Source organism: Zosterops lateralis (assembly GCF_965231275.1).
Source record: "Zosterops lateralis genome assembly, chromosome: 27".
In the NCBI taxonomy this organism is placed as follows: Eukaryota; Metazoa; Chordata; class Aves; order Passeriformes; family Zosteropidae; genus Zosterops; species Zosterops lateralis.
The window spans coordinates 2,536,822-2,564,607 of record NC_139787.1 but is presented as its reverse complement, the minus strand read 5'-3'; the positions used below and the strand labels follow the sequence as shown (position 1 = coordinate 2,564,607).

The following is a 27,786-nucleotide window of genomic DNA, read 5'->3' as shown; positions in this document are numbered from 1 at the left end:
GACACAGAGCCCCCAGAATTCCCATTTTTGGGAATGGGGACCAAAAAAATTCCAAATTTCGGGGTGCAGAGACCCCAGATTTCCCTGTTTTGGGGTGCAGGGACCCTCCCGACTCCCCAAAGTTCCCAATTTTGGGTACAGGGACCCCAAAGTTCCCATTTACGGGGCACAGAGATCCCAAATTTCCCAGTTTTGGGAACAGGGGCCCCAAAAGTTCCCAATTTTTGGGGTGCAGGACCCCCCTGACCCCCCAAAGTTTCCTTTTTTGGGGCACAGAGACCCCAAAATTCCCCATTTTTGGGGTGTCCCCCCCTTGCCCGGTGTCTCCCCCCGTGTCCCCATGTCCCCCCCGGGGACAGTCCCAACCTCCCCCATGAACCCCAAAGTGACACGAGGGACACAAGAGGTGGTGGCAGCAACTCTGATGGCACCAGGGACACCTGGGGACACCTGGGGACAGTGGGGACATGGGGGGGACGTTAGAGGGACACAGGGACACCCAGGGATGGTTGAAGGAGCCCCAGGGTGACACTGGGGACAGGGAGGTCACCGAGGGTGACACAGGTGACAGAGGTGACACAGGTGACATCAGAGGTGACACCAGAGGTGACAGAGGTGACAGTTACTGGCCGCTGTCCCCCCCCCGCGCCGGGTCCTTTCTGGGGTCCTGCTGGATGAAGAGCCCTGGGGACAGAGGGGACACCTCAGGGTGGGACACCAGTGTCCCCAAGCATGTCCCCTGCCTCCCCCATGTCCCCAGGTGTGTTCCCAGCCCCCCCAGTGTCCCCAGGTGTGTCCCCTGCCCCCCTCCAGTGTCCCCAAGTGTGTCCCCTGTACCTTCTCAGTGTCCCCAAGCATGTCCCCAGCCCCGAGACCATGCCTGGTGTCCCCAGTGTCCCCAGTGTCCTCAATGTCCCCAGTGTCCTCAATGTCCCCAGCATGTCCCCAGTGTCCCCAATGTCCCTGAGATGTTCTCAGTGTCCCCACTGTCCCCAATGTCCCCAGCGTGTCCCCAGTGTGTCCCCAATGTCCCCATTGCTCCCAGTGTCCCCACTGTGTCCCCAATGTCCCCAGTGTCCCCACTGTCCCTGCTGTCCCTCACCAGTGGCCCTGGCACGCATCATTTCCCCAGTGTGTCCCCAGTGTCCCCAATGTGCCCAGTGTGTCCCCAGTGTCCCCTCACCGGTGGCCCTGGCACGCACCATGTCCCTGGTGTCCCCAGTCTCCCAGTGTGCCCCCAATGACCCCAATGTCCCCATTGTCCCCTCACCAGTGGCCCTGGTGTGCAGCGTGTCCCCAGTGCCCCCTGTGTGTCCCCAGTGTCCCCGTCGTCCCCTCACCGGTGGCCCTGGCGTGCAGCGGGTCCCAGTGCCCCCTGTGTGTCCCCAGTGTCCCCAGTGTCCCCACTGTCCCCTCACCGGTGGCCCTGGCGTGCAGCGGGTCCCCAATGACCCTGGGATGTCCCCAATGTCCCCAATGTCCCCAGTGTCCCCGCTGTCCCTCACCGGTGGCCCTGGCGTGCAGCGGGTCCCCCTCGGCGTCCCTCAGGTCGCAGCCCAGGAACAGTTTCCGGCCCTCGCGGCGCTGCAGGGAGGCCTCGAGCAGGAGCACCGAGCGCAGGGGGACAGGCCTGGGGACATGGGGACAGCGGGGACACTGCTACGGCCCTCTGTGTCACCCCTGTCACTGCCACGTCCCCCTCAGGTCACCTGTGTCACCCCCAGGGCTGTGCCTTGAGCAGCAGCACCGAGCACAGGGGGACAGGCCTGGGGACACTGGGGACAGCTGGGGCTTTGGGACACCAGGGCTCCCTGTGTCACCTGTGTCACCCCCAACAGCAGCACGGTCCCCATGGGGACAGGGCTGGGGACACAGGGGACACACAGTGACACCAGGGCCTGGCCACTGCCGTGGTCCCCTGGGTCCTGCCGTGTCACCCCAGTGTCCCCCTGTCACCGCCATGTCCCTCCATGTGCCCTCCAATCGCCCCCGTGTCCCTCGATGTCACCTCAGTGCCCCCCTGTCACTCCCATGCCCTCCTGGTCACCCCAGTGCCACCCTGTGTCCCCCCCGGTCACCTCCGTGTCCTCCCTTTGTCACCCCCATGTCCCTCTCATGCCCCCCCCAGTGTCCCCTGGTCACTCCCATGTCCCCTGGTGTCACCCCAGGTGTGTGTCCCCTCCCCTTGGGACACTCACACCACCCTTAGGGACACTTCAGACACCCTTGGGGACACCCTGACCTTGGGGACAGCAGCTCAGGGGACACCCTGGCCTCTCTGGGGACACTCTGGGACCCTTGGTGACACCCCATGACCTTTGGTGACCCTGGGGACATGGGGCCAGTGCCACTCACGCCAGGTAGTCGATGCTGAGGTTGGCCGTCATCACCCGCCCGGCCACGGCCAGCGCCAGAATCCCCAGGGAGGTGTCAATGAGGGTGGCGATGGCACCGCCGTGGGCCAGCCTGGGGACACAGGGGACAGCGGGGACATTGGGGACAGCCTGGGGACACAGGGGACAGCGGGGACATTGGAGCCAGCCTGGGGACACAGGGGACAGCGGGGACATTGGGGACAGCCTGGGGACACAGGGGACAGCGGGGACATTGGGGACAGCCTGGGGACACGGGGGACATTGGGATAGTGGGGACAGCCAGGGGGACATGAGAGGGATGGGGAGGGGACACAGGAACACAGGGCAGGGACAGTGCGGATATGGCAGTAACAGGGTGACAGGCATGTCCCCTGGTGTCACCAACCCCGGGTGACCCTGCAGGAAGGGCCCAGCGGGGACAGGAGGGGACAGGAGGGGACAGGAGGTGACAACAGGTGACATTACATGACAGGAGGGGACAGGAGGTGGCAATAAGTGACAATAGGTGACAGCAGGTGACACAGGAGGTGACAATGGTGACATTCATCCCGGGTGTCCCTCCAGGAAGGGCCTGGCTGGCACAGGAGGGGACAGGAGGTGACACAAGAGGTGACAATGACACTCACCTTGGGTGTCCCTCCAGGAAGGGCCCGGGCTGGCACAGGAGGGGACAATGGTGACACAGGAGATGACAGGTGACACAGGAGGTGACAATGGTGACACAGGAGGGGACAGGAGGTGACAGAGGTGACAATGACAATGACACTCACCCCGGGTGTCCCTCCAGGAAGGGCCCGGGCTGGCACAGGAGGGGACAATGGTGACACAGGAGATGACAGGTGACACAGGAGGTGACAATGGTGACACAGGAGGGGACAGGAGGTGACAGAGGTGACAATGACAATGACACTCACCCCGGGTGTCCCTCCAGGAAGGGCCCGGGCTGGCAGAGGCAGCGCAGGCGGCCCTTGGGGACGTGCAGGAACATGGCGAACTCGAAACCGTCCCCGTCCCCCTCGATGGCCCTCGGGAACAGCCGCGTGTCACCGGCATTGTCACTGTCACCGGCCAGCCCCGGAATCTCTGCAGGGACAGACATGTGTCACTGTCACTGTCACTGTCATTGTCACTGTCACCGGCCAGCCCCGGAACCTCTGCGGGGACAGACAAGTGTCACTGTCACCGGCCAGCCCCGGAACCTCTGTGGGGACAGACACGTGTCACTGTCATTGTCACCGTCACCGGCCAGCCCTGGAACCTCTGTGAGGACAGACATGTGTCACTGTCACTGTCATTGTCACTGCCACTGGCCAGCCCTGGCACTTCTGCGCAAACAGCCACGTGTCACTGTCACCATCATTGTCATTGTCACCGGCCAGCCCTGGCACTTCTGTTGGGACAGCACTGTCACCAGGGCTGGGGACACTGGCAGGGCCTGGAGACAGTGGCAGGGGCTTGGGGACACTGAGGACACACCGGGGGGTTGGGGACATGGGGACACAGCAGAGGAGGTTGGGGACATTGAGGTCACAGGGACTGGGGACATGGCAGAGGGGGTTGAGGACACCTGGGGACAAACCAAGGACGTGGGGTCAGGAGGTTTGGGGACATGAAGGACACACTGAGGGTTTGGGACACAGCAGGGACACGGGGACACTGAGGTCACAGGGGCTGGGGACACCAGTGACACTGGGTACACTTGGGACACTGGTAACACAGGTGACACACAGGTGACACGGGTGATACTGGTGACACGATGACACAGAGGTGACACTCACGGTGCCCATGCTCCTGGGTGCGGCGGAAGGATGGCAGCCGTGTCCAGCCCTTGGGGGTGACACAGTGACACACAGTGACACAGGTGACACAGTGACATGGATCACACACAGGTGACACACAGGTGACACTCACGGTGGCCGTGCTCCCGGGCGCGGCGGAAGGACGGCAGCCGTGTCCAGCCCTCGCGGGTGGCCGTGGTCAGCAGGTGGCCGTAGTGGCGCCGCATCCGGTCACTCCAGGCGGCGTTGGGGACAGCCAGGTCCCGCGGGGGACACGGGCGGTGACAGCGGCGCCGGGGACAGGGGACAGCGCCCAGGGGCCGGGGCAGTGCCCGCCGCAGCATGGCCACAATGTCACCGCTGTCACTGTCACACCTGCGGGGACACAACACCGGGGGGGTGACACTGTGGGTGACAGCAGCGGTGACGTCACGCCGGGGGTGATGTCACACGGGGACAGTGACGTCACCGCTGATGTCACACCCAGAGCGGGGCAGTGCTGGGGATGTCACACCTGAATGATGATGTCACTGCTGATGTCACACACTGTCAGTGATGTCACACTTTGGTTGATGATGTCACTGGTGATGTCACACGTTCAGTGATGTCACGCCCAGCCTCGATGGTTATTTGGTGACGTCACACATGGATGATGTCACTGATGACGTCAACCTAATCAGAGGGGGGTCACTGGTGACCTCACAGCCGGGCAGTGACGCCAGCCGTGATGTCACACACACCGGTGACGTCACCGCTGGCGTCACACCAGCCCGCGCCCCGCTGCCCGTGACGTCACCCAGCACCCCACCCCCCCCAGCCAGTGTCGCCTCCGAGCCCGCCCCCCTCTGCTCCCACACTGTCCCCTCTGTCCCTCTCCCTGTCCCTCTCAGACCCCCCGTGTCCCTCTGTCTGTCCCTGTGCCCTCTGTCTGTCCCCTCGTGTCCCCTCCGTGTCCCCCGCCACGCCCGGACCCGCGCACTCCGAGGCCCCGCCCACCGCCGTGACGTCACAGGGCTTCCGGGGGCGGGGCCTGAGGGAGCGGAACGGAGCCCGATGGAGCCCGATGGAGCCCCTATAGAGCCCCTATGGAACCCCCATAGAGCCCCTATAGACCCCCCTATGGAACCCCCATAGAGCCCCTATAGACCCCCCTATGGAACCCCCATAGAGCCCCTATAGAACCCCTATGGAACCCCATAGAGCCTCCTATGGAGCCCGATAGAACCCCTATAGAACCCCTATGGAACCCCCATAGATCCCTATGGAACCCCCTATGGAACCCCCATAGACCCCTATGGAACCCTAGAGAAACCTATAGACTCCCCTATAAAGCCCTATAGAGCCCCTGCGGAACGTTATAGAGCCCTATGGAACCCTATAGAACCCTATACAGCCCCTATGGAACCCCCATCGGACTCTATAGAAACCCTATAGAACCTCATAGAATACTTATAGAGTCCTCTGGAACCTCAATGGAACCCTATAGAGCCTCTATGGAACCCTCATGGTACCCCTATAGACCCCTATGGAGCCCTGTAGGACTTTATAGACTCCTATGGAACGCCATAGAACCTTATAGAATCCCTACAGAGCCCTATAGAACCCCTATGGAACCCTAGGGAACCCTAGGGAATCCCTATAGACCCATCTATAGAGCCCTATGGAACCCCTACAGAACCTTATAGAACCCCTGTGGGACCCTATAAAACCCTATGGAACCCTATAGACCCCTTTGAAACCTTATAGAACGCCTATAGAGTCCCTATAGAGCCCCTATGGAACCCTGTAGACACCTGTACATCCCCTATGGACACCTGTAGAGCCCGAATAAACAACTCCGGACTGCTACAGACCCTACACAGTCCCTATGGAGCCTATAGACACATACAGAGCCCTGGGACCCCCATAAACCCTATGAACGCCTACGGACCCCATAAAGCCCATAAACCCATAGACCCCTATGGAGCCCATAAATCCCTATGGAGCCCTATGGACACCTACAGAAACCTACAGAGCCCTGCCCCCCCCATAACGCCCATGAGCCCCTATGGAGTCCATGAACCCCTATGGATCCCATAAACCCCATAGACCCCAATGGAGCCCAATGGAGCCCCGGCCCATCCCGCACATCTCCCCAATAGCCCCAAACCGCCCCAAAGGGACCCCAAAAGAGAGCCCAGAATGACAGAGACCTCAGGGGGACACGGACCCCAAGGGGACAGGGACTCCAAGAGGGCCCCAGGAGGGTGGGGGACCCCAAAAGGACCCCAAAGGAACAGGGACCCCAAAAGGGACTTCAAAGGGACCCCAAAGGAACAGAGACCCTAAAGGAACCCCAAAAGGGACTCCAAAGGGATCTCAAAGTGACCCCAAAAGGATGCCAAGAGCAGAGCGCTGCAGTTTCATACAAAATCCCTTTATTGGGGGTGGGGGCAGCCCCAAAGGGCAGGGGGACATTTAGGGGTGAGACGGGATCCAGGGGGGGTTTGGGGTGGGTTGGGGCACCCATGGGTGGGGAGAGGGGTGTCAGGACCCCTGGGTGGGTTCAGGACGTTTGGGGGGCGACGTTCAGAACCCCAAAAGGGGGAATCAGGACACACATTTAGGGTTGGAACTGGATCCAGGGTGGCACCCCAAGGCAGGCAGGTGGGGGGCACCCATGGGTGGGGGTCTCAGTCCCTCAGGGGGGTCCAGGACCTCAGGAGGATGGGGGTCAGAACCCCAAAAGGGGGAATCAAGGCACACATTTAGGGTTAAGGAGGATCCAGGGCAGGTTTGGGGTGGCTGGGGGTACCCATGGGTGGGGGTGGGTGTCATGACCTAGGGGGGGGGGGGGGGTGTCAGGACCCCCAGGTGGGTTCAGGACCTTTGGGAGAAAAGGTCAGAACCCCAAAGGGGGAATCAAGGCACAGATTCAGGGCTGGAACAGGATCCGGGGGTGACACCCCCGGGTGGGTTTGGGGTGGGTCAGGGGCACCCATGGGTGGGGTTCACAGTCCCCTCGGGGGGGGGGTCTCACGACCTCGAGGGGAGGGGTCAGAACCCCAAAAGGGGGTCAGGGCACACATTTAGGGCTGGAACGGGATCCAGGGTGGGTTTGGGGGGGGGGCACCCCAAGATGGGCGGGGCCCCCGTGTGGGCGGGGCACCCCGGGGTGGGCGGGGCACCCCAGGGTGGGCGGGCGTGGCCCCGGTGGGCGGGGCTCAGCGGCGGCCGTGTTTCATGTGCTGCACGAAGTACTCGTTACAGGCGATGGTCAGCCCCGCCACCAGCGAGAAGAAACCCTGGAAACCAACGCGCCCGTCGCGGCTCTGCTCCACGTCCCGCAGGATGCGGTCCAGCGCCTGCGGGTCCCGCTGGTTCTGGGGGAAAACAGGGAAAAAAGGGTCAGATCCCACATGGGAATGGGGTCAGATCCCACAGGATGCGGTCCAGGGCCTGGGGGTCCTGCTGGTTCTGGGGGGAAAAACGGGGAAAATTAGTCAGATCCCACATGGGGATCGGGGCACATCTGCTCCATGTCCCCCAGGATCTGATCCAGACCCTGGAGATCCCGCTGGTTCTTGGGGGAAAAACCGGGGAAAAACAGAAAAAAATGGATCAGATCCCACATGGGAATGGGGGAGATCCCAAATGGAAACGGGGTCAGATCCCAAACGGGAATGGGGTCCTGCAGGATCTGCTCCAAGGCATTGGGATCCCAGTGGTTCTGGGGTAGAAAACAGGGGCGAAAGGTCAGATCCCAAATGGGAATGGGGCAGATCCCAAATGGGAATGGGGCAGATCCCAAATGGGTTTAGACTCCAAACAAGAATAGGGGAAAGGGAATGGGGTATCATCATCCCCTGGCCCCAGGGTTTTACAGGATCTGATTCCAGGCTGCTGTGGGGTTCTGTCCCAGGGTTTTATAGGATCTGATTTCAGGCTTTTATAGGATCTGATCTCAGGGTTTTATGGGATCTGATTCCGGGCTGCTGTGGGGTTCTGTCCCAGGGTTCTATGGGATTTGATCGTGGGGCACTCTAGGGTTTGATTCCAGGATTCTACAGGATCTGATCCCAGAGTTTTATGGGATCATATCCCAGGGTTTCATGGGGTCCAGTCCCAGGGTTTATGGGATCTGATCCCAGAATTCTCTGGGATCCAATCTTGTGGTTCTATAGAGTTTGATCCCAAGGTTTATGGGATTCCATCCCAAGGTTTCTGGGGTCCCATTCCAGGGTTCTATAGGGTTTGATCCCAGGGGTGATGTGATCCCAGAATTTTATGGGATCAGATCCTGGGATTCTATAAGATCTGATCTCGGGGTTTCTGAGGTTTGATCCCAGAGTTTATGGGGTCCCATCCCAGAGTTTCTGGGGTTTGATCCCAGGGTTTGTGGGATTTGATCCTGGGTTTGTGGGGTTTGATCCTGGGGTTTATAGGATCCCATCCCAGGGTTTCTGGGGTTTGATCCCACCTCGAGGAAGCCCGGGAACTCCTTGTCCATGAGCGCCCTGAGGTCCTCCTTGGCCAGGTGCTCCTTGTCCCCGGCGTATTTGTGGAAGGTGAACATCAGGGTCTCCATGGCGTGTTCCAGCTGCGACGGCATCCTGGGCTCCACTGCTGGGGTGAAATCACAATGGGAAACCTGGAATTCCCAGTGGGAAACCTGAAATTCCTAATAGGAACCCGAAATTCCTGATGGGAACCCCGAAATTCTCAATGGAAACCAGAAATTTCCTCCCCCCCCGCCCCCCAGTGGGAAAATGAGGAACCCAAAATTCCTAATGGGAACTGCATGATCCTGATGGGAACCACAAATTCCAGATGGGAAACCCAAAAATCCCAATGGAAACCCAAATTCACACTGGGAACTTGAAATTTTCGATGGGAACCTCAAGATCCCCAATGGGAACATCAAAATTTCCCCCAGGAACCCCAAAATCCTCGTGAAAATCTCAGATTCCTCCTGGACACTCCAAATTCCTTCTGGACCCTCCAAAATCCCCCTGGGAAGGTCAAAATCCCTCTGGGAACTCCAAAATTCCTCCAGAACCCCCAAATTCCAGCCCAAACACCCCAAAATTGCCTTGGGCGTCCCAAATTCCTCCTGGATTCCCCAAAATCTCCCTGGCCACCCCAAAAATCCCCCCAGTGACCCCAAAATTCCTCCTGGACCCCCCAAAACCCCCCTGGGCACCTCAAAATCCCCCTGGACACCCCAAAATCCCCTTGGCCACCTCAAAATTCCTCCTGGACACCCCCAAGATCTCCCTGGATCCCCTGAAATTCCCTCCTGAAATCCCCAGATTCCTCCTGGACACTCCAAAATTCCCACTTGGATCCCCCAAATTTCTCCTGGACCCCCCAGATTCCCCCTGGATCCCCCCAAAATCCCCTTGGACACCCCAAAATTCCTCCTAGACTCGCCCCGAATTTCTCCTAGACGCCCCAGATTCCCCCTGGATCCCCCAGATTTTTTCTGGACACCCCAAAAATTCCTCCTTGGACACCCCAAATTCCTCTTGGATCCCCCCAAAATTTCCTCAGGATCCCCCCAGAATCCCCCTGGACCCCCCCAAATTCCTCCTAGACCCCCCAAAATTCCTCCTGGACCCCCCAAATTCCCTCCTGGGATCCCCAAACTCCCTCCAGGACCCCCCCAATCCCCCCGCCCCGTTCCCCCCGCGGGGCGGGTCCCGGCCCGGCGGATTTTCCAGGAATGTCCGGGAACGCTCCGGGCGTGACTCAGCGCGGGGGGGACACGGGGGGGACACGGGGGACACGTCCCGAGGGTGTGGCCGCTGTCCCCCCCTTGGGGACACCCCGCTGACTCACGGGGGGGGCGGTCCCGCAGCCCCGCCCGCCTCGGTTTCCAACCCCCACCCCCAAAAAAAAACTCAAAAAAGGAGGAACCGCCCCAAAACCACCCTCAGAAAATGGGGAAACCTCTAAAAACAAGAGGAACCGCCCCAAAATGAGAAACCGCCAAAAAAAAAAGGAGGAACCGCCCCAAAATGGAAAATCGTCAAAAATGGAGGAACCGCCCCAAAATGGAAGAACCCCCCCAAGTAAAAGGAGAATCCCCCCAAAAAGGGGAATCCCCGAAAAAAGGAGGAAATCCCAAAGTGATTCCCCCCAGAAAATGGGGAACCCACCCAAAAGTGATCCCCGAAAAAGAGGGATCCCCCTAAAAAAGGAGGGGAACCCCAAAAAAAGGAGGACCCCTCCCCCCCCCCCAAAAAAAGAGGAATCGCCCCAAAAGTGAACTTCTCCAAAGGGTGGGATCCCCCAAAAAGGGGTTCGGGGATGGGGAATCCCCAAAATGGGGGACAGGGATTTGGGGTCCCCCAAGTGATGCTCAAGATTACCCCCCCCAAAATCGGGATCCCCAAATTTGGGGACAGGATTGATCCTGAATGGGGTTTGGGGATAGAGCCCCCCCAAAATCGGGGTGCAGGATGGAGCCACCCCAAAAACCGGCCAGCGGGATGGGGTTCCCCGGTACCGGGGAAGGGCGGGGGACCCCAAAGCGGGATTTGGGGATGGGTCTCCCCTTTTTGGGGCGCAGGACTGACCCCCCCGGGACAGAGTGACCCTCCCCGTTCCCGGGGTCCCCCAAACCGGGATTTGGACCCCAAAGCGGGAATTAGGGATGGGGTTCCCCCTTTTTGGGGCGCAGGACCAGCCCCGTTACCGTTAATGGGGCTGGGCGGGGCTCCCTCAAACCGGGACTTAAGGATGGGGTTCCCCATTTTTGGGGTGCAGGACCGAGCCCCGTTACCGGGGCTGGGCGGGGCTCCCCCAAATCGGGATTCAAACCCGGATTTGAGGATGGGGTTCTCCTTTTGGGGGTGCAGGACCGAGCCCCGGAACAGAGGGACCCTCCTTGTTTCCGGGGTCCCCCAAACCTGGGATTGAGGGTTGAGGTTCCCCCTTTTGGGGTGCAGGACGGAGCCCCGTTACCGGGCGGGGGTTCCCCAAACCGGGATTCAGACCCCAAACCGGGACTCAGGGATGGGGATCCCCGTTTTGGGGTGCAGGACCAGCCCCGTTCCCGTTACCGGGCGGGGGTTCCCCAAATCGGGATTTAGACCCCAAACCCGGATTTGGGGATGGGGTTCCTCCTTTTTGGGGTGCAGGACCGAGCCCCGTTACCAGGGCTGTTACCGGGGCCGGGCGGGGGTCCCCCAAACCGGGACTCAGGGATGGGGATCCCCGTTTTTGGGGTGCGGGACCAGCCCCGTTCCCGCCGGGGGTTCGGGCTCACTGTCTCACTCACCGTGCGGGCTGCGCTGGGTGCTCGGTGCCGGTGGCGGTGCCGGTGGCGGTGCTCGGTGCGGGCAGTGCCGGTGGCGGGGCGGGCAGTGTCGGGGCGCGGCCCGGCCCGGGATAGGCACGGCGGGGGCGGGCCGGGCCGGGGGGCGCGGGGGGGGACACGGGGCGGCCGCCGTGACTCACCGGGACCGCCCGGACACCGCCCGGCACCGCGCCCCGCCCCGGGCACCGCGGCACCCCCGGGAGGCCCCGGGGACAGAGCCGGGACCCCCGGAGAGAGGGGACAGAGCCGGGACCCCCGGAGAGAGGGGACACCCCCGGGACCCCCGGAGACAGGGGACAGAGCCGGGACCCTCGGAGACAGGGGACACCCCCGGGACCCTCGGAGACAGGGGACAGAGCCGGGACGACGGGGACAGCCCCGGAGAACGGGGACACCCTCCGAGACCCCTCCCCGGACCTCTCCCTGGAGAACGGGGACATTTCACCGGGACCCCCCCCGCGGACTCTGGGGACACCCACTGAGAACGGGGACACTTCACGGGGACCCCTCCAGACACCGGGACCCCAGGGGGAGCACACGGGGGACCCTCCCCGAGCTCCTCCGGACACCGGGGACCCCCCGCCAAGACCCCCGGGTCTGTCCCGGGACCCCCTTTCCCCCGCCCCCAAACACCGGGGACATCCCGGGACCCCCGCCCCAAACACGGGGGTCCTGTCTTGGTTTCCCCCCCGGTGTCCCCTCACCCCCGGTGTTCCCCCCTCCCGCCCCCCCAGGCTCCGGCGCCGTGGCGGCGCGTGCCGCGCTAATTGCACTAATTACAATGACAATCGTTAATGGGTGCGGGGCCCCGCGGGCAGAGAGCGGGGGGGAAGGGGGGGCACACCCAGGGCACCCCCGTGTCCCCGCCCTGCCTCAGTTTCCCCACCCAGGCCGGGGCAAAGGTGAAGGGCGGAGGGGCCGCTCCCCTGGGCAAGGCCGGGGAGTGCCCGGGGAGGGGACAGGGGCCACCATGGCTGTCGCCTCCTTGTCCCCCGGTGTCCCCACGGCCCTCGGGGGGGACCCCGCCCTTGTCCCCCACAGCGCCACCTCGCCCCTCATTGTCCCCGTGTCCCTCCCATTGTCCCTGTGCCCCTCCCATTGTCCTCAGCCCCGCCCTGTCCTCGTGTCTCCACATTGTCCCGGTGTCCCCACATTGTCCCCACGCCTCCACACTGTCCCTATGTCCCCACACTGTCCCCACGCCCCCTCACGCAGCCCCCCTCGCTCAACCCCACCCCAACGCTCTCCCCGCCCTCGCAGGAGCCCCCCTGACCGCCATCCCCACCCTTCCCTCCTCACCCCTTCCCTCAGTCCTCAAAACGCCCAAAAAAACCCCAAAATCCCCCCAAAACGCCCCCCGGGCCCCCCTCGCTGCCCTCACTTAAGATGGCGGCGCCCCCGCCTCACGTTTTCCAAGATGGCGCCCGCGCCGCCACGCGGCCCCGCGCTGCCAGGCCGCCCTCACTCAAGATGGCACCCGCGCCGTGCTAACCAATGGCGCTGAAGCCACCGTAGTACCCCGGATGAAGCCGCCATGTTGCCCTCACCCAACATGGCGCCGCCCTTTCAGTGTTTCCCTATGGGCGTGAAGCCGCGGTGCCCGGATGTGGGCATGGCCTCCGGGTGGGAAGGGGCGTGGCCTCGGCCTGCCGGAAGTTGCGTCAGGCGGAGCCGCCCGCGGGGAGCGGAGCGGAGCGGACGGAGCCAAGATGGCGGCGCCGGGGCTGGGCCGGCCCTGAGGGGCCGAGAGGGGCCGGGAGGGGCCCCCGCGCTCGGCGGGGCTGGGACGGGCCGCAGGGGGGGCCCCGCCGCTCCCCCCGCCGCTCCTCGCGACGCTGCGGCCGCCGGAGCCTCCCCGGGGCCTGACCGGAGCCTCCCCGGGGGAGAAGCGGGGCCTGCTCGGGGCCGTTCGCGGCCTTACCGGGGCCTTACCGGGGCCTCCTCGCGGCCTCTCGGGGCTCGCCGGGAACGCCCGGAGCCTCCCCGGGGCTCGGCGGCGCCGTCTGCGGCCTTACCGGGGCCTGCCCTGGCCTTGACCGGGGCCGAACCGGGGCTTTAAAGGCCCTTACCGGGAGGAGCCTCCCGGTGCCCCCGCGTTTGGTTCTTTATCGCTGGAATTTGGGGCCCATTTCAGCCGAAACCGCGGCTAAATCGGAGCTTTTTTTTTTTTTTAATTGTATTTTCCTTATTTAACAGCGGCGCTTTCCCCGGTTTTTATTCCGGGATTTTGGCTCCTCCCGAGGGTGCGAAAATCCCGGGATTTGAGGGCGCGGGAGGAGCGGGATGAGATCCCGAGGGTTTCTTCGCTCCAGCGACGTTTCTTGGGCTTTTTCCGTGCGGTTTTTGCTGTGAGCGAGCCCCGAATCCGCGAGAAATCCGCGAGAAATCCGCGAGAAACCCGCGATCCAGGGAACTCCCCCTCGGGAATGGTGGCCCTGGGACCGGGAATGACTTGAGGGCAACGCCGCGCTCGGCTTTTCCTCGATAAATTATTCATTAGGAACTTAAAAAAAAAAAAAAGGAAAAAAAAGGGTTTTTTTGGGGAGGGGGAGAAAAAAAATTCCAGTGTTTTCCCGCAAGGACTGACAGCGATCCCGGCCCCTGGAACTGCCGGTGGAACTTCGGGAACCTCCGCGGGGGGAGTTATTTTTTGGGGAGGAGTTTTATTAAAAAAAAAAAAAAGAAAAGAGAAAAGAAAGAAAATCCAAGGAGAAAGAAAATCCAAGGAGAAGGAAAAAAAAAACAAAAAAAGGCTCGAGGATTCCAGAGGAATTCCTGAGGAACGACCCGGGGATCCGGCACCGATCCTGCCCCAGGTGGGTCCCGGTTTGGGGTCTGGGGGGATTTACCCGCCGAGGGAGGGACAAGAGGGGGCTGGGAGGGATCTTGAGGGTCCTGGTGGAGCTGGAGGGGCTCAGGATGGAACTGGAGAGATCTGGGATGGATCCAGAGGGTCCTGATGGATCTAGGGAGACTCGGGATGGATCTAGGGAGACTCGGGATGGATCTAGAGAGGGATCCAGAGGGTCCTGGTGGAGCTGGAGAGGCTCAGGATGGATCCAGAGAAGCTCAGGATGGATCTTGAGAGGCTTAGGGTGGATCCAGGGAGGTCTAGATGGATCCAGAGTGGTTTGGGATGGATCTGGAGAGGTTTGGGCTGGACCTGGGGAAGTCTGGGATGGATCCACAGGGTCCTGGTGGATCCAGGGAGACTCAGGAAGGAGCTGGAGAGGCTCAGGATGGATCCAGGGAAGTCTGTGGTGGATCTGGAGAGGTCTGGGGTGGGTCCAGGAAGGTTCAGGATGGATCCTGGGAAGTCTGGGATGGATCCCGAGGGTCCTGGTCGATCTGGAGGGGTCTGGGATGAATCCAGCGGGGATCCAGAGGGTCAGGATGGATCCTGGGAAGTCTGGGATGGATTCGGGAGGGGCTCAGGATGGGTCTGGAAGACTCAGGATGGATCCAGAGGGGATCCCGAGGGTCCTGGTGGATCCAGGGAGACTCAGGGTGGATCCAGGGAAGTCTGTGGTGGAACCTGGAGAGGCTTCTGATGGATCTGGAGAGGTCTGGGATGGCTCCTGTGAGAGATCCAGAGGGTCCTGATGGATCCAGGGAGACTCAGGATGGATCTGGAGAGGCTCAAGATGGATCCAGGGAAGTCTGTGGTGGAACCTGGAGAGGCTCCTGATGGATCTGGAGAGGTCTGGGATGGACCCAGAGGGTTGGGATAGATCCAAGGAGGCTCAGGGTGGATCCAGAGGAGTTTGGGATGGACCTGGAGAGGCTCGGGATGGACTCTGGGAAGGATCCAGAAGATCCTGGTGGATCCAGGGGGGTTCAGGACAGATCCAGAAGGGTTTGGGATGGATCTGGAGAGTCAGGATGGATCCAGAGGGTCCTGATGGACCCAGGGAAGTTTGGGATGGATCTGAAGAGGTCTGGGATTGATCCAGGGAGACTCCAGATGGATCCAGAAGATCCTGGTGGACCTAGGGAGGCTCAGGATGGACCCAGTGAAATTTGGGGTGGATCCAGGGAAGTTTGGGATCCCAGGAGTTCTCTCCCAGCGTTAACCCCTCCCTGCTCAGGCCAGTTATCCCGGCTGGGTTAGTTATTCCCACCTGGAGAGCTCCGGGATTTGGGGGATCCTTTGGAGTTCGGGGCTGGGGGGACATTTGGGATCAGCTGGGAGCGATCCAGGAGCTGGACCCACATTCCCAGGGCTGGGAATTCCCAAAAATTCCCAAAAGTTCCCAAATCCCAGCCCCTGGAAGAGCCGGTTTTCCATGGGGCTCCTTTTCCTTGGGGATATTTTGTCAGGAGCTTCCTCCTCCCTCCCCAGCTTCTGCAGCTCCTCTGCTTCCCACAAATCCAATTTATTGGGGCTGGGAATGGATTTTGGGGAATTCCCACTGGATTTAGGGAGAATTCCCCCCCCAAAAAAAGAGGAGAATTTGGGATTAATCCAAATTTTTGTGGGTTTTTCCCCAATTATTTGAGAATTGTTCCTGTCCCTGGGATCCCACCCCTCGCAGAATTGGGAGGGAAAAGTTCACCTGAAGTTTCCCTCATGTCCATTTCCCCTAAAAATTGGGATTTGGGCCTTTTCTCCCCATTGTTTTCTGGGATAATGTGGAATTCTGGCAGGTTTGGCCTGAATTTAGTGGGAAAAATCCCAAATTTCCCACAGGGATCCCAGCGGGGCCGAGCCCTGGGAAGCTCCAGGAACTCGTTTTTCCCGTTGAGCCCGAAATTATTTGAATGTTCCCGGAATTCCCTTCCCTGGAAAAGCCTCTGGAGTGGGGGAGGATTTTCCCAGAGATTTCGGGATCCTCATCTTTTTTTTCTGGGAGATTTTCCTGCTCCTTCCTGAGGAGAATCCCTGGATGTTTTGGGATTTTCACCTCCCACCACTGTGGGAATCTCGGGATCTCCTCAGAATTCCCCACTTGGAATTGAATTTAATAATTTCTGTGGATTTTTGGGAAGTTGAATCCCCAAATTCTCCTTTCCCGGGGTCAGCACTTCCATAAAACCTCAATTTTCCCGGATTTCTTTGGATTTTCAGGGAGCACGACACCAAATTCCTGCTTTTCCCTGCCTTCCTCTGGAGGAAAGCAAATCCAGGATCATTCCAGGGCGGGGTTTGGTGCTGAAAAATTCCAAGATTTTCCCCAATTTTTGCACAATTCAACGCCCAAACTTGGGGGAAAAGGAGACATTTTAAGGAAAATCCCCTAAAAAAAGTGGGATCATGGCTCCAGGTGTTTCCCATTCCTGTTTTCCCCCTCCCTGGAGCTGAGGGCAAGTTGTTTTCTCCAGGGATTTTGTGGGAATTTCCTCCTGTGGGGCTGGGTGGGGGATTCCGGTGCTGATCCCAATGTTTTCCCTTTGTTTTGGAGATGGTGTCCAGGGCAAGGCCGGAGCCAGGGCTGGGCACAGGGATGGGGATGGATTCCAATGGAAAATCCCAGGGATTGGGGCTGGAAAATCCCAGGGACTGGGATCTGGATCCCAGCGGAAAACCCCCGGGATTTGGGTCAGGATTCCAACAGACAATCCCATGGATTTGGGTCTGGATCCCAAGGGGAAATCCCAGGGATTGGGGCCAGAAAACCCCAGGGATTGGGCTCTGGATCCTGCTGGAAAATCCCAGGACCAGGATCCCATCCAGGAGCCCGTGAATTCCCAAGGGATGGGATTTTTGGGGTCCATCCCTTTGGTGTGGGACCCCTGGATCCCATTTCTGGCCAGGATCTAGTGAATTCCCTTTGGGAAGGGATCCTGGGATGGCTCTGGGGGAATTCCTGCCCCATTCCAGGCTGATTTGGGGGATTTGTATTCCCAGGGATCATCGGGATGGTTTGGGATCCCCAAACCCCTGGATTTGGGGCCGATCCAGCAGCCCCAGTCTGGAATTTTTGGGGCAGGAAAGGAGCAGAATCCAGGCTTGGGGGACTTTTATCCCAAATTTTAGTGGGAATTTTATCCCAGATCCACAGGGAAGGGATTCCTGGGATGGATTTGGGATCCCTCACCCTGCTGGGATCCATCCTGGCCTCATTCCTGATTTTTGGGGTGGATTGTCCAGGAGAGGAGCAGGGCCCTCCCTGGGGTTGTGCTGTTGGGATGCTGAGTGGGATTTTGATCCCAAATCCATAGGATGGGTTTTGGGGTCATTGATTCATCGGGGTGATTCCAATCCCAAATTTTCACCACTGACACTGCAGGAGCTCATCCAACCCCAGCGGTGCCAGATCCCCCTGACCCCAATCCCTGACCCCCTATCCCTGGGTTCCCCAATACCACATCCCATATCGTACATCTTGGTATTCCCCAGTCCCATATCCCATATCCCTGCAGGCCCCATATCCCTGACCCCAATATCCCTGACCCCATATCCCTGACCCCATATCCCATATCCCTGACCCCATATCCCTGACCCCAATCCCTGACCCCATATCCCATATCCCTGACCCCAATATCCCTGACCCCATATCCCATATCCCTGACCCCATATCCCTGACCCCATATCCCTGACCCCAATCCCTGACCCCATATCCCTGACCCCAATATCCCTGACCCCAATATCCCTGACCCCAATATCCCTGACCCCAATATCCCTGACCCCATATCCCTGACCCCAATATCCCTGACCCCAATATCCCTGACCCCAATATCCCTGACCCCATATCCCTGACCCCAATCCCTGACCCCATATCCCTGACCCCATATCCCATTTCCCTGACCCCAATCCCTGACCCCATATCCCATATCCCTGACCCCAATCCCTGACCCCATATCCCATATCCCTGACCCCATATCCCTGACCCCAATCCCTGACCCCATATCCCATGTCCCTGACCCCATATCCCTACATTCCCCAATTCCTGACCTAAATCCCTGTGATCTCATATCCCTGGATTCCCCAATCCCATATCCCTGACCCCACATCCCTGGATCTCTGACCCCATATCCCATCTTGGTGTTCCCAGGTGCCAGGGGTGGCAGTGCCAGCAGTGCCAGACCCCCACTGTCCCCATGTCCCACTGCCCCTGTGTCCCATTGTCCCCAGGTGCCCATGGCAGTGATGAAACGGTGCTGTGTCCCCAGCCCCTGACCCCATGTCCCCATGGTGGGCCAGAAGTGCGGTGGCAGTGCCAGTAGTGCCATGTCCTATTGACCCCATGTCCCACTGACCCCGTGTCCCATTGTCCTCATGTCCCACTGACCCCGTGTCCCATTGTCCCCATCTCCTACTGACCCCGTGTCCCATTGTCCCCATGTCCCCAGGTGCCCATGGCAGGCTGGACACGCAGTGGCAGTGCCATGGGTGGCACTTGGTGACATGGGGTGGGTGTCATGGTGACAGGAGCGCAGTGAGCAGGAGCAGAGGCTGTATTGATCCTGTGTCACATTGTCCCCACGTCACCAGGTGCCCATGGCAGGCTGGAAGCATGGTGCTGTGGGTGGCACTGGTGTCACTGGCGGTGGCACTGGTGACAGTGGCTCGGTGCCATGGCCAGAGGAGCCAGGGGAGCGCAAGCAGGGCCTGCACTGACCCCGTGTCCCACTGGCCCCATTGTCCCCATGTCCCACTGACCCTGTGTCCCATTGTCCCCAGGTGCCTATGGCGGGCTGGAAGCCCAGCGGCACTGCTGTGGGTGGCACTGGTGGCACTGGCAGGTGGCACAGGTGGCCCAGTGCTCTGGCCTGAGGAGCCAGGGGAGCGTGAGCAGGGGCTGTACTGACCCCATGTCCCTGACCCCGTGTCCCAATGACCCCGTGTCTCATTGTCCCCTGTCCCCAGGTACCCATGGCGGGCCAGAAGTGCAGTGGCACTGGTGACAGTGGCTCGGTGCCATGGCCACAGGAGCTCAGTAAGCAGGGCCTGTACTGACCCCGTGTCCCATTGTCCCCTGTCCCCAGGTGCCCATGGCAGGCTGGAAGTGCAGTGGCAGTGCCGTGGACGGCACTGGCAGTGGCACTGGTGACAGCAGCCCCGTCCCCTGGCCCAAGGAGCCGGGGGAGTGTGAGCAGGGCCTGTACTGACCCTGTATCCCCGACCCTGTGTCCCCGTGTCCCATTGTCCCCAGGCGCCCATGGCGGGCTGGAAGCGCAACGGCAGCGCTGTGCGTGGCACTGGCAGTGGCTCTGGTGGCTCTGGTGGCCCAGTGCTCTGGCCCGAGGAGCCGGGGGAGTGCGAACAGGGCCCGCACTGACCCCGTGTCCCACTGTCCCCATTGTCCCCACGTCCCACTGACACTGTGTCCCATTGTCCCCAGGTGCCCATGGCGGGCTGGAAGTGCAGTGGCAGTGCCGTGGGTAGCATTGGCAATGGCACTGGTGGCACTGGTGGTGACAGTGGCACAGTTCCGTGGCCAGAGGAGCCAGGGGAGCACAAACAGGGCCTGTACTGTCCCCATGTCCCACTGATGCCACGTCCCATTGTCCCCTGTCCCCAGGTGCCGATGACGGGCCGGAAGCACAGCGGCAGTGCCGTGGGTGGCACTGGTGGTGGCACCAGTGGAACAGGGTCGGTGCCATGGCCACAGGAGCTCAGTGAGCAGCGAGCAGGGCCTGCACTGACCCCGTGTCCTTGACCCCATGTCCCATTGTCCCCTGTCCCCAGGTGCCGATGGCGGGCCGGAAGCGCAGCGGCAGTGCCGCGGGCGGCCCCGGCAGTGGCAGTGGCGGTGGCGGCGGTGACAGCAGCCCCGTGCCCTGGCCCGAGGAGCCGGGGGAGCGCGAGCAGGGGCTGTACTCGCTGCACCGCATGTTCGACATCGTGGGCGCGCAGCTGACGCACCGCGACGTGCGCGTGCTCTCCTTCCTCTTCGTGGACGTGCTGGACGAGGCCGAGCGCGGCCGCATCCGCTCCGGCCGCGACTTCCTGCTGGCCCTGGAGCGCCAGGGCCGCTGCGACGAGAGCAACCTGCGGCAGCTGCTGCAGCTGCTGCGCATCATCACCCGCCACGACCTGCTGCCCTACGTCAGCCTCAAACGGAGACGGCCCGGTAAGTGCCTATTGTGAGATATCGTGATATATGGGGTCAGTGTCACAGTGTATGGGGTCAGTGTCAGTGTATGGGGGTATCAGTGTGACATCATCACCTGCCACGACCTGCTGCCCTACGTCAGCCTCAAGAGACGGCGGCCTGGTGAGTGCCTATTGTGAGATATCGCGATATACGGGCTCAGTGTCACAGCGTATGGGGGTATCAGTGTGACATCATCACCCGCCACGACCTGCTGCCCTACATCAGCCTCAAAGGGAGACGGCCCGGTGAGTGCCTGTCATGATATGGGGTGATATATGGGGTCGCTACTGCGATATATGGGGTCATCGTCACAGTGTATGGGGTTATCAGATCACATCATCACCCGCCACGACCTGCTGCCCTACGTCAGCCTCAAACAGAGATGGCCCGGTGAGTGTCTGTTGTGAGATATCGCGATATATTGTGATATACGGTGTCAGTGTCACAGTGTATGGGGTCAGTGTCAGTGTATGGGGGTATTGGGGTGACATCATCACCCGCCACAACCTGCTGTCCTATGTCAGCCTCGAGAGACGGCGCCCTGGTGAGTGCCTGTCATGGAATATTGCGATATATGGGGTGATACATGGGGCTGGGGTCACATCATCACCCATCATGATCCGCTGCCCTACAGCAGCTTCAAACGGGTGAGCGTCTGTCACGATACGTCATGATATGTAGTGATATATGGGCTCAGTTCACAATGTACAGGGATGTGGGGTCACACCATCACCCACCACAAGCTGCTGCCTGACAGGAGTGGCCAGGTGAGTGTCTATCACAGTATATCGCAATAATATATGGTATATAATATATGGTATATAATATATGGTATATAATATATGGTATATAATATATGGTATGGGGGTGACATCATCACCAGCATGAGCTGCTGCCCCGAGACAGTTCAGGCAGCAGCAGCCAGGTGAGCCTGTTGTGACAGGAGGGCGCTGTCACCATATCAGGCTGCCCTGTATCGCCATAGTTGTTCTATGTCGTGTTACTGTTCCCTGTGTCACCCCAGTGAGTGACCCCTGAGCGGGGCTGGAGCCTCAGCTGGAGCCTGCCCAGGGAGCGGGGTGGGATTGGGATCAGGATCAGGATCAGAGTGGGATTCGGATTGGGATCAGGATCAAGATTAGGATCAAGATTATGATCAGGATTGGGATTGGAATTGGGATCAGGACGGCTTTGGGCCAGGGCTCTGTGTCCCAAGTGCAGCTGCCGGGACGATCTCCAGGTTTGGGGACCACTGTGGGATTTTCCTGGTGTCATCCTAGTGCCATTCCCGGTGCCATCCCTGACATTCCCATTCCCTGATGTTCCCATCCCTGTTCCCATTCCATTCCCTGACATTCCCATTTCTATTCCCGATGCCATCTCTGTTCCCATTCCCATCCCTGTTCCCATTCCTGACATTCCTGTTCCCATTCCCTGATGTTCTCATCCCTGTTCTCATTCCCGTTCCCATTCCCTGATGTTCCCATTCCTATTCCCGATGCCGTTCCCGTTCCCATTCCCTGACGTTCCCATTCCTGCCGTTCCCGTTGCAGTGTGCCCAGACCTGGTGGACAAGTACCTGGAGGAGACGTCCATCCGCTACGTCACCCCCCGCGCGCCCGGCACCGCCCCGCCCGGCCTGGGACACCCCCACAAAACAGGTACTGCCCCCTCCTTCTGGGGTCTGCACCCTCCTTCTGAGGTCTGCACCCTGCTTCTGGGGTCTGTGCCTGCTTTGGGGTCTGCACGCTGCTTCTGGGGTCTGCACCCTGCTTCTGGGGTCTGTGCCTGCTTTGGGGTCCGTGCCTTCCTTTTGGGGTCTGCACCCTCCTTTTGGGGTCTGCATCTGCTTTGGGGTCTGCATCCTCCTTTTGGGTCTGCCCCTGCTTTGGGGTCTGCACTCTGCTTTTGGGGTCAGCAGCACCCCCTTTGGGATCATCAGCACTCACTTTGGGGTCTGCAGCACCTGCTTTGGGGTCAGCAACTCCTTGGGGATTGTCAGCCTCATTTGGGGTCAGCACCCCCCTTTTGGGGTCACCATCCCCCTGGGTGGATTTGGCGTCTCTGGATGGATTTGGGGTCCCTGACCCCATTTTTCCCTCAGTGCCTCCCCCGACCTGTCACTGTGCTGCCCCCCGGGGGGGGATGTGGGGTGGATCTGGGGTCTTGGGATGGATTTGGGATCTCTATCCCCCATTTCCCAGTGCCTGCCCCCCACCCGTCGCTGTGCTGCCCCCCGGGGTGGGATGTGGGGTGGATTTGGGGTCTCGGGATGGATTTGGGGTGGATTTGGGATGGATTTGGGATCTCTATCCCCAGTGCCTGCCCCCCACCTGTCGCTGTGCTGCCCCCGGGGGGGGATGTGGGGTGGATTTGGGGTCTCAGGATGGATTTGGGATCTCTGTCCCCAGTGCCTGCCCCCCACCTGTCGCTGTGCTGCCCCCGAGGTGGGATGTGGGGTGGATTTGGGGTCTCAGGATGGATTTGGGATCTGTGTCCCCAGTGCCTGCCCCCCACCCGTCACTGTGCTGCCCCCCAGGGTGGGATTTGGGGTGGATTTGGGATGGATTTGGGATCTCTATCCCCCATTTCTCAGTGCCTGCCCCCCACCCGTCGCTGTGCTGCCCCCCGGGGGGGCCCCAGCTGGGCCCCAAGCGCCCGGGCCGGGCCCGGAGCCTCCTGGGGAACCAACGGAAACGCAGGAAGTCAACGACCCCCGACCCCAAGGAGAAACAGACCTGCGGTGAGAGGAGGGGGGAATATGGGATTGGGATTGTGGGATTGGGATTGGGAATGGGATCCCCAAGGAGAAACAGACCTGCGGTGAGAACGGGATTGGGATTGGGAATGGGATCCCCAAGGAGAAACAGACCTGCGGTGAGGGGTATAGGGGATTGGGATTATGGGATTGGGACTGTGGGACTGGGATCCCCAAGGAGAAACAGACCTGCAGTGAAAATATAGGGGATTGGGAATGTGGGATATGGGATTGGGAATACGGGATATAGAATCCCTAGGAGAAACAGACCTGCGGTGAGGGGATTGGGATTGTGGGATTGGGATCAGGAATAGGGATTGGGGAGGGTGTGGGACTGGGGGGGAACTGGGATTGGGGGATCCTTGGGATTGGGAAATGAACTGGGATTGAGGTGAACCAGGAATTGGGGGTATCTGGGACTCAGTGTGGGGGGGAATTGGGGGAGTTCCTGGGACTGGGGGAATCCCTGGAATTTTGGGACATCCTGGAATTGGGGGTGTTGGATTTGAGCTTTGAGAATCTCTACAAATCCATTTCCCACATGGGGGAATTTGCGATTTGGGGACAAAATATCGAGTGGAGGAGCCCCGGGAGAGAGAAAAATCCCAAATCCCCTCAAACTCCATCAAACTGAGGGCAGGGAGTGCCTTTCCAAGCTTCCTTCCCCTAATCTCTGAACCCCATTTCTCCTGGGACTGGAGGGTCCTTAGGGTGGGGAGATCCAGGATTGGGGAGGATCTGGGATGGGGGAATCCTTGGGATTGGGGTGAGAACTGGGATTGGGGCTGGAATTGGGATGAGGGCATCCCTGGGATTGCAGAACATTCCAGAATCGGGGGAATTTGTGATTTGGTCGCAAATTGACTCGAGGAGTCCCAGGAGAGGGAAAAACGCCCCAAAATCCCCTCAAACTCCATCAACTCTGGATCTCATGATGGAGACTCCCTTTCCCTCATCCCAACAATCCCATTTCTCCTGGATCTGGAGGTCTGGGATTGAGAGATCCAAAATTCCAGGGGAATTGAGATCGGAGTGAGGAACTGGCATTGGGGGAATCCAGGGACTGGGAGGGAACTGGGATTGAGGGGAACCAGAGGCTCATTGCTGGGGAGGAGTTGGGGTTGGGGAAGAACTGTGATTGTAGGTTCTGGGATTTGGGGGGAATACTGAGATTGGGGGAATCCCTGGGATTGTAGAACATTCCAGAATTGGTCGAATTTGCAATCTGGGGGCAAAATATTGAGTGGAAGAGCCCTGGGAGGGAGGAAAATCCCAAATCACCCAAAACTCCATCAAGCCTGGAACTCAGGGGCTGCCTTTCTCTCCATGGCTTCCCTAATCCCTGAATCCCATTTCCCTGGGACTGGGGAGTCTTTTGGATGGGAGGGTCCAGGACTGGGGAGGATCTGGGATGGGGGCAGATCTGGGACGGGGGAATCCTTGGAATTGGGGTGTCTGGGGATTGGGGCTGGAATTGGGATGAGGGGATCCCTGGGATTGCAGAACATTCCAGAATCGGGGGAATTTGTGATTTGGTGGCAAAATACCGAGTGGAGGAGCCCCATGAGGGGGAAAAACCCCCCAAACTCCACCAACCCTGGATCTCACGACAGGGACCCCTTTTCCCTCATCCCACCAATCCCATTTCTCCTGGGATCTGGAGGTTTGGGATTGGAGGGTCCTTAGGATGGGGAGGTCCAAAATTCCAGGGGAAATGAGATTGGAGTGAGAAACTGGGACTGGGGGGGGAACTGGGATTGGGAACCAAACTGGGACTGAGGGGAACCAGGGACTGGAACTCAAAGAGGGGATTTGGGATTGGGCAAAGAACTGGGACTGGGGGAGTTCCTGGGATTGCAGAACATTCCAAAATTGGTGTAATTTGTGATTTGGTGGCAAAATATCGAGTGGAGGAGCCCCACAAGGGGGAAAAACCCCCAAACTCCACCAACCTTGAGTCTCACAACAGGGACCCCCTTTCCCTCATCCCAACAATCCCCCCAAATCCCCCTAAACCCCACATTTCCCCCACCTCAGACATCCGCCTGCGCGTGCGCGCCGAGTACTGCCAGCACGACTCCGCCCTGCACGGCAACGTCTTCTCCAACAAGCAGGACCCGCTGGAGCGCCAGTTCGAGCGCTTCAACCAGGCCAACACCATCCTCAAGTCCCGGGATTTGGGCTCCATCATCTGCGACATCAAATTCTCGGAGCTCACCTACCTCGACGCCTTCTGGCGGGATTACATCAACGGCTCCCTCCTGGAGGCCCTCAAGGGCGTCTTCATCACGGACTCGCTCAAACAGGCCGTGGGCCACGAGGCCATCAAGCTGCTGGTCAACGTGGACGAGGAGGATTACGAGCTGGGCCGCCAGAAACTCCTCAGGAACTTGATGCTCCACACGGCTCCCTGAGGGGGGATCCAGCCCCGGTTTATTTTTTTTTTTTTTTTTTTGTTCTCCTCCCTTTCTCCTCCTCTCCGGGGTTTTTCCGGGGTTTTTTTTTCCCCTCCTCGACTCTTCCTGCAGAGTTTTTTGTTTTTTGGTTGGCCCGTGCAGAGCCCTCGCTGATGGATTTGGGGAAGGGTTGGAGCTGTGGGATGTTGGGGGTTCGGCGCTTTTTTGGGGTTCCTGAAGGGTTCTCCTCGTGTTCCCCATGGGGGTTTTCCCCTCCTGTTTTTTTTTTCTTTTGTGTCCATTAAAAACGGCGACGAAAAGGCGAAAATCCCGCTGGTGCCACGCCCTGGGATTTGGGGATTGGAGGTGCGGAATGTTCTGGAATTCCTCACTTTTCCCTGTCAGTTCCTCCTTCTCTCTGTGTTTTCCATGGTTTTCCCTGTTTTCTGTTCTTTTCTATCCATTAAAAACAATGATGGAAAGGCAAGAATCCCGTTGGTGCAGTGCAGTTGGAATTGGAGGCGTGGAAGGCATTGGAAAAATGGAATATTCCAGAATTCCTCATTTTTCCCTGTCAAACTCTTCCTTTTCTTTGTGTTTACATGTTTTTTCCCTGTTTTATGTTGTACCCATTAAAAACAGCAATGGAAAGGCAAAAATCCCTTTGGTGTGACACGCTGGGCATTGGGGATTGGAGGTTTGGAGAGCACTGGAATAATGGAATATTCCAGAATTCCTCACTTTTCCCTGTCAACTCCTCCTTATCCTGTGTTTTCCATGTTTTTTCCCCTATTTTATTTTATATCCATTAAAAATGGTGATAGAAAGGCGAAAATCCCATTGGTGCTGCGCAGTTGGAATTGGGGATGTGAGGTGTAGGAAGCCCTGGAGTAACAGAATATTCCAGAATTCATCATTTTCCGCCATCAATTCTGCCTCCTCTCTGTGTTTTCCATGTTTTTCCATTTTCTGTTCTTTTCTATCCATTAAAAACAGCGATAAAAAGGCAAAAATCCCGTTGGTGCAGTGCAGTTGGAATTGGGGATTGGAGCTGTGGAAGGCATTGGAAAAATGGAATATTCCAGATTTCCTCATATTTCTCTGTCAAATTCTTCCTTCTCTTTGTGTTTTCCGTGGGTTTTTTTCCCCAGTTTTATGTTGTACCCATTAAAAACAGCAATGGAAAGGCAAAAATCCCATTGGTGCAGTTGGAAATTGGGATTGGAGCTGTGGGAAGCCCTGGAATAAGGGAATATTCCAGAATTCTTCACTTTCCCCTGTCAATTCCTCCTTCTCCTTGTGTTTTCCATGATTTTCCCTGTTTTATTTTATATCCATTAAAAACAGCGATGAAAAGGCAAAAATCCTGTTGGTGGGACACGATGGGAATTGGGGATTGGAGGTGTGGGAAGCCCCAGAATATTCCAGAATTCCTCATTATTTCCTGTCAAATTCCTCCCTCTTCTTGTGTTTTCCATGGTTTTCCCGATTTCTGTTCTTTTCTATCCCTTAAAAACAGCGATGAAAAGGCAAAAATCCCATTGGTGTAACAGGCTGGGAATTGGGCATTTGAAGTTTGGAGAGCACTGGAATAATGGAATTCCAGAATTCCTCTGACTTTTCCCAGTCAATTCCTCCTTTTCCTTGTGTTTTCCATGATTTTTCCCTTTTTTCTTCTCTTGGATCCATTAAAAACAGCAGCAAAAGGGCAAAACTCCCATTGGTGCTTTCAGAATTGGGGATTCCAGGTGCAGGAAGATTTGGAAAAATGGAATATTCCAGAATTCCTCACTTTCCCCCATCAATTCTTCTTTCTTCTTGTGTTTCTTTCCATGATTTTTTTTCCTCTTTTGTATCCATTAAAAATGGTCAAAAAAAGGGCAGAAATCCCATTTTAAGAAGCTGGGATTGGTGGTATGGAATACTCCAGAATTCCTCATTTTCCTTGTCTAATTCCTCCTTTTTGTGTGTTTTTTTCCATGGTTTTACCCCCGTTTTTCCCTCTTTTATGTCCATTAAAAACAATGATGGAAAGCAAGTGGCAATTTCCCCCAAAATTCCCATTTTCCTTCCAGAACCCGACAGGAATGGAGTTTTTTTTTTTCCATTTTCCTGGTTTTTCCCCCCATTCCCCC

The 27,786-nt window shown here is 58.6% G+C and overlaps 3 protein-coding genes across 6 annotated transcripts; 1 reads left to right on the top strand and 2 right to left on the bottom strand.

The window, feature by feature from the left end:
• Window positions 1-593: 593 nt before the first annotated feature.
• Window positions 594-5,156, bottom strand: LOC310919723 (acyl-coenzyme A thioesterase THEM4-like). The gene is made up of 7 exons (XM_083879193.1): window positions 5,125-5,156; window positions 4,668-4,825; window positions 4,287-4,528; window positions 3,290-3,458; window positions 2,356-2,466; window positions 1,506-1,630; window positions 594-684 (listed from the first exon to the last, which is right to left on the bottom strand). The coding sequence occupies exons 3-7, from the start codon at window positions 4,495-4,497 to the stop codon at window positions 623-625; spliced, it is 678 nt and encodes a 225-aa protein (XP_083735319.1). The 5' UTR covers window positions 4,498-4,528; window positions 4,668-4,825; window positions 5,125-5,156; the 3' UTR covers window positions 594-622.
• Window positions 5,157-6,555: 1,399 nt separating this feature from the next.
• Window positions 6,556-12,920, bottom strand: S100A10 (S100 calcium binding protein A10). Of its 4 annotated transcripts, none has more exons than XM_083879141.1 (3): window positions 12,864-12,920; window positions 8,613-8,755; window positions 6,556-7,515 (listed from the first exon to the last, which is right to left on the bottom strand). In XM_083879141.1, exons 2-3 carry the CDS (start codon window positions 8,742-8,744, stop codon window positions 7,357-7,359), a joined length of 291 nt encoding a protein of 96 aa, XP_083735267.1. In that variant the 5' UTR covers window positions 8,745-8,755; window positions 12,864-12,920; the 3' UTR covers window positions 6,556-7,356. The 4 variants fall into 4 exon arrangements, with proteins under 4 accessions (XP_083735267.1, XP_083735264.1, XP_083735265.1 ...); XM_083879138.1 differs by lacking the exon at window positions 12,864-12,920 and adding an exon at window positions 12,838-12,850; XM_083879139.1 differs by lacking the exon at window positions 12,864-12,920 and adding an exon at window positions 11,418-11,508.
• Window positions 12,921-13,153: 233 nt separating this feature from the next.
• On the top strand, window positions 13,154-27,735 carry DEDD (death effector domain containing). Its single transcript, XM_083878909.1, has 5 exons — window positions 13,154-14,272; window positions 20,089-20,473; window positions 22,051-22,158; window positions 23,094-23,240; window positions 25,293-27,735. Exons 2-5 carry the CDS (start codon window positions 20,095-20,097, stop codon window positions 25,667-25,669), a joined length of 1,011 nt encoding a protein of 336 aa, XP_083735035.1. The 5' UTR covers window positions 13,154-14,272; window positions 20,089-20,094; the 3' UTR covers window positions 25,670-27,735.
• The last annotated feature ends 51 nt before the right edge of the window (window positions 27,736-27,786 follow it).

Excerpts from the sequence above, each read along its gene's own strand:
- LOC310919723 (XM_083879193.1), bottom strand. The coding sequence starts at position 4,497 with ATGCTGCGGCGGGCACTGCCCCGGCCCCTGGGCGCTGTCCCCTGTCCC. Across the intron at positions 1,631-2,355 it reads CTCAGCATCGACTACCTGGC|GCCTGTCCCCCTGCGCTCGG; the intron begins GTGAGTGGCACT and ends CCATGTCCCCAG. Across the intron at positions 685-1,505 it reads GCTGCACGCCAGGGCCACCG|GGCTCTTCATCCAGCAGGAC; the intron begins GTGAGGGACAGC and ends CTCTGTCCCCAG.
- S100A10 (XM_083879138.1), bottom strand. Across the intron at positions 7,516-8,612 it reads AGTTCCCGGGCTTCCTCGAG|AACCAGCGGGACCCGCAGGC; the intron begins GTGGGATCAAAC and ends GTTTTCCCCCAG.
- DEDD (XM_083878909.1), top strand. The coding sequence starts at position 20,095 with ATGGCGGGCCGGAAGCGCAGCGGCAGTGCCGCGGGCGGCCCCGGCAGT. Across the intron at positions 20,474-22,050 it reads CCTCAAACGGAGACGGCCCG|TGTGCCCAGACCTGGTGGAC; the intron begins GTAAGTGCCTAT and ends TTCCCGTTGCAG. Across the intron at positions 22,159-23,093 it reads GGGACACCCCCACAAAACAG|TGCCTGCCCCCCACCCGTCG; the intron begins GTACTGCCCCCT and ends CCCATTTCTCAG.